Source organism: Trichosurus vulpecula, chromosome 7 (genome assembly GCF_011100635.1).
Source record: "Trichosurus vulpecula isolate mTriVul1 chromosome 7, mTriVul1.pri, whole genome shotgun sequence".
Classification (NCBI taxonomy): domain Eukaryota; kingdom Metazoa; phylum Chordata; class Mammalia; order Diprotodontia; family Phalangeridae; genus Trichosurus; species Trichosurus vulpecula.
The window spans coordinates 243,007,329-243,020,202 of record NC_050579.1 but is presented as its reverse complement, the minus strand read 5'-3'; the positions used below and the strand labels follow the sequence as shown (position 1 = coordinate 243,020,202).

At 43.6% G+C, this 12,874-nt stretch overlaps 1 protein-coding gene across 2 annotated transcripts; it reads right to left on the bottom strand.

The window, feature by feature from the left end:
• Positions 1-656: 656 nt before the first annotated feature.
• Positions 657-9,803, bottom strand: LOC118858578 (DLA class II histocompatibility antigen, DR-1 beta chain-like). 2 transcript variants are annotated; one of them, XM_036769147.1, is made up of 5 exons: positions 9,687-9,803; positions 3,954-4,220; positions 2,942-3,223; positions 2,462-2,572; positions 657-2,030 (listed from the first exon to the last, which is right to left on the bottom strand). In XM_036769147.1, exons 1-5 carry the CDS (start codon positions 9,766-9,768, stop codon positions 2,014-2,016), a joined length of 759 nt encoding a protein of 252 aa, XP_036625042.1. In that variant the 5' UTR covers positions 9,769-9,803; the 3' UTR covers positions 657-2,013. The 2 variants fall into 2 exon arrangements, with proteins under 2 accessions (XP_036625042.1, XP_036625043.1); XM_036769148.1 differs by having other exon boundaries at positions 2,942-3,070.
• Between the last annotated feature and the right edge of the window lie 3,071 nt (positions 9,804-12,874).

The following is a 12,874-nucleotide window of genomic DNA, read 5'->3' as shown; positions in this document are numbered from 1 at the left end:
TGAAAGGAAAGTGGAAAAGGATTCATTCATTGTCACTGATAAAAGATGTCCTTTCTATCAAAGTTTTTCCCCATGAGAATGGATAATGCCCATTGAATAATGGAGCTGCATTTTCACAACTATGGCTAAAGCCAGAAGTGTTGATCAAATAAGTGTTAGAGGAGAATATTTTTTCAAATCAAGGCAATTTAGAATTCAAATTCAAAAGCTTTTGAATAAAAAAAATTAATACACTAGAATAAAAGACATTGTAAATTGGGTAAAATTTTGCATCAAATAACTGACAAAGGTCTGATATCAAAGATTCAAACAATTCAAACGAATGTCAAAGATCAAGATTAAAACCATCCAATAGACAAATGGTCAAAAGATCTGAGTAATTAACAGACTGTTTCAACCAACCAAGAGTCAGGGTTTATTTCAGATTTCGTCTCATGCCCACAAACTTACTAAATATGACTTAAGATGGAAATAGTTAATGTTAGCTGTACTCCAAGATGACAGCCACATTGGTACCACTCTTAGTGGAGTTCTGAATTAGTCCATCAATTATATAAAACAAATTGAACAAAAATCATAACTATAATTTTTATACCTTTTATTCCCTTGCTGGATATATACACCAAAACAGGTCACAAACAGAAAGGTATGTCAGATGTCAAATATTTATAGTAATTTTTTGTGGTACCAAAGAACTGAAAAGAAATTGAGTATTCATCAGTTTGGAAGTGGTTAAACATACTGAAGATCACATTTTGTTGGAATATTAATATGATGCAAGAAAGGAGGGGTATGAGAAATTTGGAGGAAAATGGGAGCATCTACATGAACTGATGCAGAACTAGGAAAGCAATAGAGATGAGTATTATAGCAATGAAAACAAAGAGCAATAAAATGGAACTAGTCTCTGGGTAACCACAATGACCAAGTTTGGCCATAGAGAAGAATATGCGCCTCCTTCTTCTTTGAAGAGATGAGCGACTATGAGTGTGAAATGTTGCAAAGGCTGTCAAACACAGTGGATGAAAACTGTGGTTGGTTTTATATCACTGCTTGTGTTTTTTTCATCTTTGATACAAGTAAAGCCTCAGTGGGTAGAGAAAGTTGGGAGGGGGTATATTCATAAATAAAAAGGAGGGGAAAGCAAAGTATATTAGTAAAACTTTAATTGAAAAGCAGCTGATGTTGAGGCACAACATGGGTGTGTGTATATGTCTGTGTGTATGTGTGTAGGTTGTAGGATATTACCAATTTTAAAGAACTGAGGGGGAGGATGAGCACAAAGGATATCATCAGAGATGTGCGACCAAAAAGGGGAAGAAGGCTATCACGTAGGGACTGTGAGGGATGACCAATGGACAACTTATGTGACTCAGGGCCATCCACATGACATCAAGCCATTTAGAGGAAGGCTACCAGCACACTGGGAAGACCTCTATGAAGGGCACAAAAGTCACATAGGATAACAAGGAGGAGCTGTGTGTGATCTGATCCTTCAGAGGGATTGACCACATGAATACCACAGATGCATAGCAATATTGAAGTTGCTTCCCTCTCCTCACTTCTGCTGTTTCCTTGCTGCCCAACACCAGGGGATTCTTTCCATTCTGATTTACTAAGGAAAAGACTCAAGGGATAAAAATGCTTAAAAGGTACATACAGCAGCATGCATTTCTATGAGGATGAAGTGCAGACCTCCCCTTCATCAGTGAAGACCCTGTGTGGGCAGCTGACAAAACACAACAGGAGGTATACAGTGAAAGGCAGTGCCTGGAGAATCCGAAGAGAGACAGGAAAGGAGCTACTCCAGGGAAGGGATCCGCACTGCTAACCTCCTGGATACGGGGAGGTGGCTTCCTTGTTTGGGAGAGATGGTGAGAGGAGACGGATCAGTTCCAGGGGACACACAGCCTCAACAGTTAGATGGAGACTATCAGAAGACAGTGGTGAATCTCTTGCAGGACTCCGAGCCCAAAAGCACTATCACTTCTTCCCTCTTCAGGGTCCAAGATTTTACTTAGCTTCAAAACCTAATAAGAAAAGGTTGTTGCTGTCAGAACCAAGCACCATGGGTAGAGGAAGTTACCCATTGGTTGTTGGCCTTGGTTTCCTAAGAGATTTGACAGATAGAAATATTCACACAAAACCCTGGTGAATCCATCAACCACAAAAGGGAAGAGAGTACAGCATCTGAGCAAAGTGCTTCTGGGTATGAGTGGACTCTCAGAGCTGGGATACAAGATGTCTCAAAGAGTTGCCTTTGTGAAAATGGGTTCTCCAAAGCCCTTTGAGACCTGAGATTTGTCCTCTCTTTTTAAAGACAAGGTGATGAAGAGCTGCAGTCAGAGCCAGAGGACCTCCTCACCCTTGTGCCAGATTCACAGCCCCAGCCAAATCTAGTCCTCATCTCCTCCCTTGGAGAGAATATGGGGGCCTTAGGGCCATCCCGCCAGTTTCTCACCTTTCTGACTCCTGAGGTGAACAGTAAGGCCAGCCACAAGGAAGATCAGCCCTAGCACAAGGCCCCCAACTCCACTCAGCATCTTTCCTTGGGCTGATCTGGACTGTGCTTCTAGGGAGAAGGCATACCAAGAATCACAATTTTCCCTCCAGCAGCCATGCTGGTCTGGTAAGCAGACAGGTCTGAGAACCTGAGTAGTTGGTTAAAGGGAAGGAGGAAGAGAAACCTAATTGCCCTATCCCAGGAAAAAGGAGCATACAGGCTAGTTACGGAACCCCCAAAGGAGGCTAGTTTCTAGGGCGGGGGGCCACTGAGGATGCCAAAGTCCTAGGACGCCATAGTCCTCAGCTCAGTAGGGGGTTGCACTGGGGAAAAGCACAAGATATTGTGGGGAAGGAGAGTGGGCAACAGAAGACTAGAACTAGAGGCTGCCTTGCCCTGAGGAATGTTGGGTCTGAAGGATCAGGACCTGCTTCTCACCCCAGACCACAATGACAGGGTTCTGAAGGCTGGAGTGCTCCACTTGGCAGGTGTAGACATCTCCATGCTTGGGGATCATTTCCAGCATCACCAGAATCTGGAAGGTCCAGTCTCCATTGCTAATCAGACCTGTGGACACAACCCCAGCTATCTCCTCCTGACCATTCAAGAACCACTTGACCTCAATGTCCCCAGGATAGAAACCGGTAACAAAACAGACAAGCTGGTTTGGGTATCCTAGGGGAGCCATCTTTGATGGATACACAGTTACTTCAGGCTTACCTGGAAGAAAAAAGAAAGATTCTGAGTGAGAAAGCCAGAGCAGATCTTCCTAGCCCAGTCCCCACCTCTGTCCCCTTATCCAAAACCAGGCTCAGGTCCCCCTTTCTTCCAAGGCCAGGATATAGGCAAGGCTTCCATTCAACTAGACATTTTAGATGGCAAGAAGTAGCCCCATGAGTTCTTGGACTCATCAGCATTCAGGGAAATGGATCAAAATTATGAGGGGGCAGGGTCCTGATTACAAACAGATTTCTCAGCTTTACTGCAGTCTCCTTCCCAGAGCACCTCCCCTGTCAATCCACTGAAGAAATCTCTGGGCAGGATGGTATCTTTGGGAAGTCTAGGCCTTCAGTATCCTGACTCCTAAGCCAGGGGGCCCTAGGATAGGCAGAGATATGACCAGGTCCCTGTGGAGTAGACAAGCTCAGAATGAAGCCCTCATCTCTTCTCTCCCCCCTTTCTCTTTCCTTTCCCTTTCCTTCCCCTCCCATCTCCCCTCACTCTGCTTTCTCACTCTTTATACTCCTCTTATTGCTCCCTTCACCCTCCCTTCTCTTCTGTTCTCTCCTCACCTGATCTCCTCCTGTCCTTTCCTCATCTCAACCTGCCTCCCTTCCCTCTCCTCCCCTTTCTCTCCCCTCCTTCCATCCCCTTGCCTCTCCACTTCTTTCCTTTCTCCATCCCTCTTCCCCTCTCCCTTTTCCTCTCCCCTCTTGTTGCTTCCACTCACCCTTCCTCTGCATCCAGAAGGACTTTAGCAACCTATAGTTGTCTTTGCACCTGGCCACCTGGGCCCGTGCTTGCTCCAGGGCCTCCAGCAGGCTGTTCATTAGCTCCGCAATGGGCCGCCCCAGCTCGGTCAAGGCCACAAACTTCCCCACGTGGCTGTCGAAGCGCAGAATCTCTTGGCGGTTGTAGATGAGTCTCCACACAAACTGCACGTGCTCAGTCCCATTGACAAAGTGACACTCCAACTTCATCTGCTCCATAAAGTGCTCTGCGGGGGCCCCAGAGGCAGGTCAGCTCTGTCTGGCATCAAAGTCACCCCTGAACTCTGGCTGGGCATGGGGGTAAAAAGTGGCTGCACGTGCTCCTCTCTTCTAAGAATCAGGCTGATCTCTGTGCGCCTGCCCAGCTCTACCGGTCTGAGTCCCCTACTCCGCCCCTAGCCCCAGCTGGGCGGCAAATTCGTGCATTGAAAACCCGGCTTCTGATTCCCAGGTCGGTATTCCTTTCTTTGCACCCACAGCTGCCTGCCAAGATGTCCATTCCCTGCCCTGCCTCCGGGGCGAGTCTACACCTAACCAGCCTGACATAAACACTGCAAGGTAATTATACCCAACATCCAGCCTAAGTCCTCCTCCGTACTCTCTGAACCCTCTTTCCTCAGGATGTCTCCACTGAATCTTTGAGTCACCACAGCAATGGGGTTCTTCTTTCTATTCTTCTTTCTATTCTCTTCTTAGTTTAGATCCTGGACTGTTGCAATTACTGCCTAATGGGTCTCCCTGCACCCACCCACCCCAAGTCTTTCTTTACTCCAACCCTTTCTCTTCCCAGTTGCCAAAATGATTTTCCTTTAGTGAAGCCCTGACCATGCTACCCCCTTGTTCAATAAACTCCAGTGTCTCCCTGTTACTTCTAGAATAAAATATAAAATCCTTTTCTGCTTGGCTTAACAAGGCCCTCCCAAGGTGGCCTCAACCTACCTTTTCAGGTCTCATTATGTTGTACTCTTAAAGTCCAGCCAAATTTCAGGGTCCTCTTTTTGCACTTCCCCCAATACTCTGTCATCTCCTATCTCCATGACTTTGTATTGGGTATCTCCCAGGCTTGAAATGCATTCCTTCTTCAGCCATGCCTGCTACGATCCTTTCCTTCAAGACTCAGCTCACATTCCACATTCTACATGAAGTAAATCCTGCTTCCTCCAAAATCCTCCCTTCAAAAACTACTTTTCATTTTCATTGAATATGTGTGTACTTATGTGTGTATGTATATACATATAATGTGTATATGTGTGTGTATTTTTATGTATACATTTGTGTGCACACGTGGTTTCTTTTGATAGAAAGTATGTGCCTTGAGAGCAGGGACTCTTCCGATTTGTTTGGGGGTTTTTTTATTTGTTTTCTATATTCCCAGTGCACGTCTCACAATAAGCACTAAATAAATGCTTAATTGTTAATGCTTAATGTTAATTGGTCATATGCTTGCCACCTTCTGTGCTCATCCTCTCAGACATGGAATTCCCTCTCTCTCATCTCCACTCATCACACTACTACCTATCTTCCTAGACTCAGCTCAAATGTCACCACCTCCATCAAACCTTCCATAATCAGTCTAGCCAGAAGAATTGTAGTTGTGTCGTCTCTCCCCACTCTAATCCAATTCCATTCTTATCACCCAAGGTGGTTTTCCCAAAGGAAAGGTCTGAACATATCACCCTCTACTGCCACCACTCTGCCACTTCAGTGACCTCTAGTGGTCCCTGTTGGCTCTAGAAGCAAACCTTCACTCCTCTGTTGGGCACAAGTACTTTACTTCTAGACTTCAGCCTCCCTTTCCAAACTCCTTTTCATATACTCTACAGTGGACGTGTCAAATAAGACCCAGAGGCCTCATGTGCCAGCCACTTTTCCTGTGTGGCCCAAACCAGATTAGAATATAATTGGGAAATATTTAATGCAATAAATATAAATACAATGCAAATAGATAATATTAATATGTTGTTTTCTAAGTCACTGTGCAGCCCACATTGGATTATTATTTATGGTTTAGTGGCCCCTCTTCCTAGTTGGGTTTGATACCACTGCTCTTAAGTTCAGCCAAATGGCCTTCTGCCAGCTCCCCATCTACAATCTACCATCTCCCATCTTCAGGCCATTGTGTCACTTGCCCCCATGCCTGGAATGCCCTCCATCCTCACCTGCCTACAAGAATTCCTAGTTTCCTTTAAGGCTCTGCTCAAATACCAGCTTCTACATGAAACCCTTTCTTTGTGTCCCAGGTACTGTGTTGCCTTTCCCCACACAACTACTTGGTATTTTCTATGTATTTTGTGTATAATTATATATATATATATGTATATATGTACATACACATATATACATACACACACATATATACACATAAACACACATATATATATACATATACCTGTTACAGATACACACACACACACACACACCCCTATAGTCCGATAGAATGTTAACTCCTTGAATAAGAACTAAAGTCTCATTACTGTCTTTGTACTCCCAATACCTAGAAAAGTGCCTAGTACATAGTTGGTGCTTAATCAATGTTTCTTGATTAATTGATAGAATGTTAGGACCAGAGAAGATCTCAGCAATTATTTGGTCTAACTCACCTTTCCCTGCTGTAATAGTAATTAAGGTGAGACTTTTTACTGTTAACCTTTAATGATTCTGGCCTTTGAATGAAGCAGATAAAGTGGGTTATTTTTGTATTCCTCAGCACTGATACAATTGAGGGTTGTTGATTTGTATCTAATGTGATACTGGAGGTGGGGAGCTTTTCCATGCCCTGGGTGAGGTCAGAGCCCTTAGGGCCCTGAACAGGAAATATAAGCACAGAGGTTGGAGTTCTCTCTCAGAGCTCTGAGCCACAGCAGGAGTGGCGTCTGACTCTGGGCCAGCTGTTGTAATGAACTCCCTGACTGAACACTCAGATGTTGATAACCAGGAATTGCATTTGGTCTGTATTTCAGGGTGCTGATTTTTTCCCCTGAACTAAGTAAATGATATTTGTATACTGGATTAAAGTAAGACTGTTAACCCCTTAACGTCACTTTCCTTAGTAAAGCAGATCAAAAGGACCTGGGCTTTTGCAGTGTTCTGTGTGCTGGTTGTTGTTGGTTTTACACCCCCACAGCAGCTGCTAGCCAGATTGTTGATACACCTGCCCCAACTACTACACATACACCCTTTTATCATTTAGGGAAGTGAGGTTCATGCTTTGCCTAAGATCACATGAGAAGGCATTTTCCAAAAGTAAGGTCACCATCTGCTTTCCTACAGCCCTGATCCTTTATGCAATGTTCATGGCATGTACTGCATACGACCTTGGTGCACAGCCTTATGGGTTTGTACTTTGGTCTCCCAGCTAAATTACAAGCTCCTGTGCACAAAAGCAACTTCCTTTACTTTTTAGCAAGCCTCACAGCCCCTGCCACAGTGACTCTCCTGTAATAAATCCTCAGTGTATTGCTTAAGTAAGTGAAGGAGGCATGTAGGTGCTCTAGGGGATAGAGCATTGGACATGGAATCAGGAAGATCAAGTTTAAATTCAGCCAATGACAGTTGCTAACTCTGTGACCCTGGGCAAGTCACTTAATGTTTGTCTTTCTCTGTTTCTTTACCTATAAAATAGGGATAATAATAGCACTTACCTTCCTCACTTGTCTTGACAAGGAGATAATATTTGTAAAACAGACTTTGTAAACCTTCAAACATCACATAAATGCGAGCTAATACAGTGAAGGAACACTTGCTGATTTCTCTCTCCACATCTTGCCTGGGCTCACATCCTACCTGCTCCTTGCTTCCCATCCCATTCCATAGGCATATCTCCCTGCTTTCCACTGTTGCTGTACTTCCCTTCTATATCATACAAAGGCAGTTAGGTAGGAACTTGGATCATTAGCTACATTTTCATGTGGCTCCAGGTGTCTCTGATACTTTGTATTCCCCAGATGCCCAAGCACAGGGCTAAGGAGAGAATAGCTACTAAATAAACATTTCTACTCTGGATGACTGGTTACTTGTGAGCCCAGCCTCTTCATTCCACTAATGGCTGCCTCTAGACTTGACTGAGTCTCAGGAGCTGTCTTAGCAGCCATCATTCTGCTGAGGCTGAGATCTCACTGCTGGGTTTCCCTATTTCAGGACCTGACTGTTCTACCCCAGACAGTTCCCTGTCTTAGGCTCAGCTCCTGGCAGTCCAAGGTACACATGGGACACTCTACCCCAAGGATTGTGCTGCTGAGAGTATCAAGAAATTGAAGGGTTTCCTAGATACATCATGAATGACAGATCCAAGCAAGATAATTGAGCTGATGACAAATGACCAGGCCAGGCCAGGCTGTAGAGGAGATATTTGGGATAGTGTTAAAGGGCCTTTGATCTGATCATGATCTACCTGCAAACCCAACTCTGATTGGTGAGGTTTCTGTCATAGCCTAGAAGGCTCCCTTTAGAGGATGGAGGATTTTTGACAGTGTGGTCCCAATCTACCTTTCCAGTTTCATTACATACATTATTCCCCTCCCTGAACTTTATGGCCTTACCAAATTAATCTTTTCACTGTCCCTACACCACATTTCATCTCTCATATCCATTTTTTTGCATTGGCTGTTCCCTATGCCTTGAATGCATCCCCTTCTCTTCTCTACCACTTAGAGTCCCTGACTTCCTTCAGGACAAAGATCCAGCACCACTTTCTACATGAAGTCTTTCATGATCCCCAGACATGCCAGCACCTTCCTTCCCTAAATTAACTTGTGCTTATTTTTAATTTATTCTGTATAGAGATCTATCTGTACAAGCTGTCTCCTCTGAGAGACTCTAAGCCCCTTGAGGGCAGAACTAGTTTGAATCTTGTTCCTTCACATCCCCAGCACCAACTATAGTGCCAGATACATGGGAGGTGCTTAATTAATGCTTATTGATTGTTTGATTGGTGCTATCTTCATGCAAGAAGTCCCGTGATCCAGATCCTGGGTTCTGGGAGCAGTAGCAAGGAGACAGGTGATAGCAGTGGCTGATTTGGGGTCAGGATATGTATCTGTCAGTCACAATAGGAAATGGAGAAGTAGAGATTTAGGGGACATTGGAATTGGAATATTTTTCTAGCCCATTAACAAGAGATTTTGAAGATAAAGGAAATCCCATCCTAACTCAGCTCTCTTTGTCTCTCTAGCTCAGTTTGCTTCTGACTTCTCTCAGGAGGATACATGGGAAAAAATGCTCCTATTGCCATGTAACCCAAAGGCTAGAGGTGGATTCCAAATACCTTGGCTTCACACAAGGCTTTCAAATCCTCCAATTCTTCCAGGAAGGGGTACAGGAAAGCTCTTCCCATAGAAATATCAAAGTTGAAATGAGTTTAGCAAATGAGGCCATCTATAGGAAGATGTTTAGAAGGACAGGAAAGTTTAGGTGGGAATTATTTGCGGAGTGTAGAGACTCAGAGCCCCTGAGAATGAATGGGTTTACGGACAAAGAAAGGAAGGGGAAGCAAGAGTACACCTGGCATGTGGGTTAAAGCAGGAAGGGGAGCACAGGAATAGGATGATGGGACTTTAGAGACCAGCTTCTTCCACCTTTCCTTCCTGCCAAGTGCCAGCCTGCTCCGAGCCCTCCTTTGGTCTGAGCCCTATGGAGAAAAGCATTTCTCTTATTCTGCACCTAGGCTGCCCAGGGAGCTACTGCTCTGTACTTACCTGGGCTGTCTCTGCCTGCAGCCACCAGGGAATTCAGCAGTAGCAGGGTCATTATCAGAACTTTTGTCCACACACACATCATCTTGGAGACAGGGAAGGGACAAGGGACCAAGAGGAATGGCAGTCAGGGTGGTCCCCAAACCACAGGAACTGCTACTAAAACTTCCAGAATAAGAACTTAAGTGCTTTCTTATGTGCTCCAGGATTGGGCAGCCTCAGTGGAGGGAGAACCAATCTGGATCAGGACTGAGTAACATCATCAGTTACTAGGCAGAGATATCATTGGAAGACTCTTTTAACACTTAGATTTTCCTGATGAAAAAAGAGAACTGAATTCTTAGAATCTCATGGGTACCAGGGACCTCAGAGGTTACCTCCTCCCTAGAATATAACAATAGTCTCCTGCTTGGTCTCCTTGATTCCAGTAGCTCTCCCTTCTTGAATCCATAATGCACAAAAGTGATTAAATGATGTTGCTGAAGCATAATAAGTTTGACTGTAGCATTCCCCTGCTCAAAAACCTCCAGTGGCTCCCTATTGACTCTAGAATTAAATAACAAGTCCCCTGTTTATCATTTGAAGGCCTTCATAATCTGACTTCAGTCAGGGAACTCTCCAGCATGTTGACACTTTCCTGCCCTTTCTTAAGAATAGAACCGCTAGATGACATTGGCAGTTACAGCCAGATGAGCTTTCAGTCATCCTCTGATCTGCAGGTTGGCTGGTGCCTGCTAGTACAACCACTCCAGCCCTCCCCCACCCCCAAACCTGGGTCAGTGTCAGGGAAGTGTTATAAGTCTAGCTTGGAGACACATCCTCGGGGTGTAGAAACATAAAACACACACAGATTAGTATAAAAGGAGAGTAAACATATTAGCCTAGAATGGGTCTTATAGAGTATCTGGATACAATTCCCAAGTGTCAGGCTAGATCACTGCATTCCGGCTGAGATTACTGCCAATACTATAGGATCCACTCATAATGTAGTTAAAGAGTACAAATATGGGTCCTTTGTTCTCCTTTCCCATAAAAAGTATCTGTCAATTATGTTCTGTGATAGAAGGCCCTTTGAAGCCCATTTCTTATACAAACTTTGACCTAGCATGTGTTTATATTGGCATTGCTGTGTTCCACAGCTCTGCTGGACTGCAGATGGTAGCTACACTGTAGTTCTTTTATATATAACATATATTAAACAGTGGCACATGTTTCATGAGTCAAATATTCAAATACATAAATACATAATATTGATTTTTATATTTATATTACATATTTATATAATATACTTATAGAATATTATACACATATATTACATATAAATATTTTTAATGTCTGACCAATAAAATGTGTGCAATTATTATTGCCTAAAGTAAGTGGCAATGCACAGCCCATAGCGGATTCCTTAAAGAATTTCTTAGCTGTGTCAGTGGCATCTGCATGAGTGTAAGGAGAGGCTTTTACTCATCCAGAATCTTCGGTTACATGACAAAAGGTAGGCAGAGTGTGATTAATAAAAATGTCAACAATAAACATTACATATATTATTATATATTACATTATATAAATAATACATGCACTATTTAGGTAATTCAACATGAAAGTTTATGAATGGTCCTTGTGGTGGACTGCAGGTGTGGTTAGGACCCACTGACCAATTTGAAGGCCAAGTTCATTGGATGGGAAAAACAATGCTTTTTTGCCAAGGAGGGTCAATTTGGAGCAGCCAATTTTCTCTAACTTGCACAACTAGAAAACTATTTCCACTTTGCTCTTATGAACCAGAGTGGGACCAAGAAGAGCAAGAAGCTCTTTCAGTGCCCTCAAGTGGCCACCTGTGGAAAATATCAGATTGTCATAATACAGGGAATATGATTCATCAAGGCAGCTGTCTTTTTCTTTTTATGGCCCCTGATCTTGGAGGATGGTAAGATCCAAACAGTTTGCCAAGGATCACTTGTCTATGGACAGATAAATAAGAACAGAAGTAGGAGTCTGAGGGCTGAAAAGGAGAAGGGCAGGGAAGGGAGAGGATGAGGAATAAGTATTTCTTAAGTGTCTACTTAGCCAGGCACTGTGCTAAGCAGTCTATAAATGTGATTTCATTGGATTGAAAAGACCACTAGTCTAGTGAAATGGGCCTATAGGTCATTTCCTCTAGTAATGTCCTAATAAGGGCGATACAAGTTTGAAGTTTAGAAGTCTGAAGAAGGTAATATACTGGCATCTCACAGAGAATTCATCATGGATAAAGGCTCCAGGTGAAGTCAGGAATCCTATAGTTTTCTGTGTTCAACTGAAATCATGCATTGCACCAAAATTTCAGCATTCTCAAGTTTCAAAACCCTTTGTCTCTTCTGCTTACCCATGTATATAAGTAGGCAAAAGACAGAGAGAGATTGATCAAGTCAAATCAATGTCACCTTCATGTGATCAGTCCACTGCAGCAAAAAACCTGAAATTCACAACAGGGAAAATAATCATCGAGAAATCCAATAAGAAACTACAGAATATGATTTCTTCCACTCCAGAAGTCTTCAAAAAATTAAGCAGTAGCCCATAGACAAAAGCAAAGTGGGCCACCAGCAAAGGCAGCACCAGGGCAAGCAAACAAGCCAGTAGCGTCCCAGCTGTACCACAGACCCATGGAGTCTTCAGGGTTCTGTTTCTAGAGACAACAATAGAGGAGGGCTCCCTTAGAAAGCCCTAGAATGGTTGTATTCCCACAGTGGGACTTCTGAAAACCCGAGGAAGCAGCAGCAACCAATTGGATGAGGCAGCAACCAGTGGGACTGCAGCTCTGACCAGGACATCACAAGTTCTGAGTTCCCTACTATGCCAACCTGAGAAGGTATAAAGGGCCCTGAAAATCTAGTGATCTCATATTTAGAGATCCAAGGGTTGCCCCTCCTTAGGACGAGGAGATCAGCACAAGAACTCAAGTGACCCAAGGAAACTACCCCACCCAAAGCATGGGAGTGCAGCATCTGACCCTGGCACAAAGCCTTAATTCAAAAATTAAAGCTGAAAAAATGTGTAAACCAAGGAAGACACAAACCTATTTGAAAATCATTGGAAATCTAGAGATCCCCTAAAAGACAAAGAAAGTAACTCTGTACAAACATTAAGTAGTGACTCAAAGGAAAACATAGATTTTCCTAGTCTACATGAATATCTAGAAGAAGCAAAGC

Excerpts from the sequence above, each read along its gene's own strand:
- LOC118858578 (XM_036769147.1), bottom strand. The coding sequence starts at position 9,768 with ATGATGTGTGTGTGGACAAAAGTTCTGATAATGACCCTGCTACTGCTG. Across the intron at positions 4,221-9,686 it reads TGCAGGCAGAGACAGCCCAG|AGCACTTTATGGAGCAGATG; the intron begins GTAAGTACAGAG and ends GGGCCCCCGCAG. Across the intron at positions 3,224-3,953 it reads CTTCTGGATGCAGAGGAAGG|GTAAGCCTGAAGTAACTGTG; the intron begins GTGAGTGGAAGC and ends TTTTTCTTCCAG.